This window comes from Fonticula alba (assembly GCF_000388065.1).
Source record: "Fonticula alba strain ATCC 38817 unplaced genomic scaffold supercont2.9, whole genome shotgun sequence".
Classification (NCBI taxonomy): domain Eukaryota; order Rotosphaerida; family Fonticulaceae; genus Fonticula; species Fonticula alba.
Window position 1 is genome coordinate 488,234 of NW_009242979.1, and position 598 is coordinate 488,831.

General features: G+C 71.1%; 1 protein-coding gene across 1 annotated transcript in view; it reads right to left on the reverse strand.

Annotated features, from left to right (window-relative positions):
• H696_05172 (hypothetical protein) overlaps positions 1-339 on the reverse strand; it is a gene marked incomplete at both ends in the record, with an annotated part of 1,007 nt that extends 668 nt beyond the window's left edge. Inside the window, one exon of the mRNA XM_009499028.1 lies at positions 319-339. Within this exon, the coding sequence (XP_009497303.1) occupies positions 319-339 (21 nt within the window). The remainder of the gene's footprint in view (positions 1-318) is intronic.
• Positions 340-598: the final 259 nt, after the last annotated feature.

A 598-nucleotide genomic window follows, 5' to 3' on the forward strand; every position in this document is an offset into this window, starting at 1 on the left:
GGGGAGGGGGGGGAGGACGACCCGGGGGGGGGGGGGGGGGGGGGGGGGGGCCGTTAGGGGGGGGCCCCCGCGGGCCGGCCGGCCCCGACCTGCTGCCTGCTTTTGCTGGTGGGCCCGCCTCCCTTGTCCGCGCCGCGCCCCCCTGCCCCCCCGCCCCCCGGGAGGAGGGAGTATAAAAGAGTCCCAGGGCGGCGACCGCCCGAGGGGGGGGTTTCTCACACCCTCCTTTGGATTTCCGCGTCTTCTCCGTGGAACCAGCCCCCCTCCTCCAACTTCTTCCCCTCCAACACCAACAAACTCAGCAACCATGTCTCAGACCGTCGACGCCTCCGTCAACATCAACACCGACATCAGCTTCTGGGAGACCTCCGGTACGTGACACTTCTTCGCGCCCCCCGTGGGTGTCTTTCGCGCGCCCGCGCGCGCACCACACCCGACCTCGCCGCCTTGTTTTGCCTGGTGTCATGCGTGCACGCGCGTCCATCTATTTGCTCATCCGGCTGACCCACCCCCCCCCCCCCCCCCCTTCCCCGCCCCCTCCCTCGTTTCCTCCCATCGCTCCCCCCCCCCCCCCCCATCCCGCACAGGCTACCAGCAG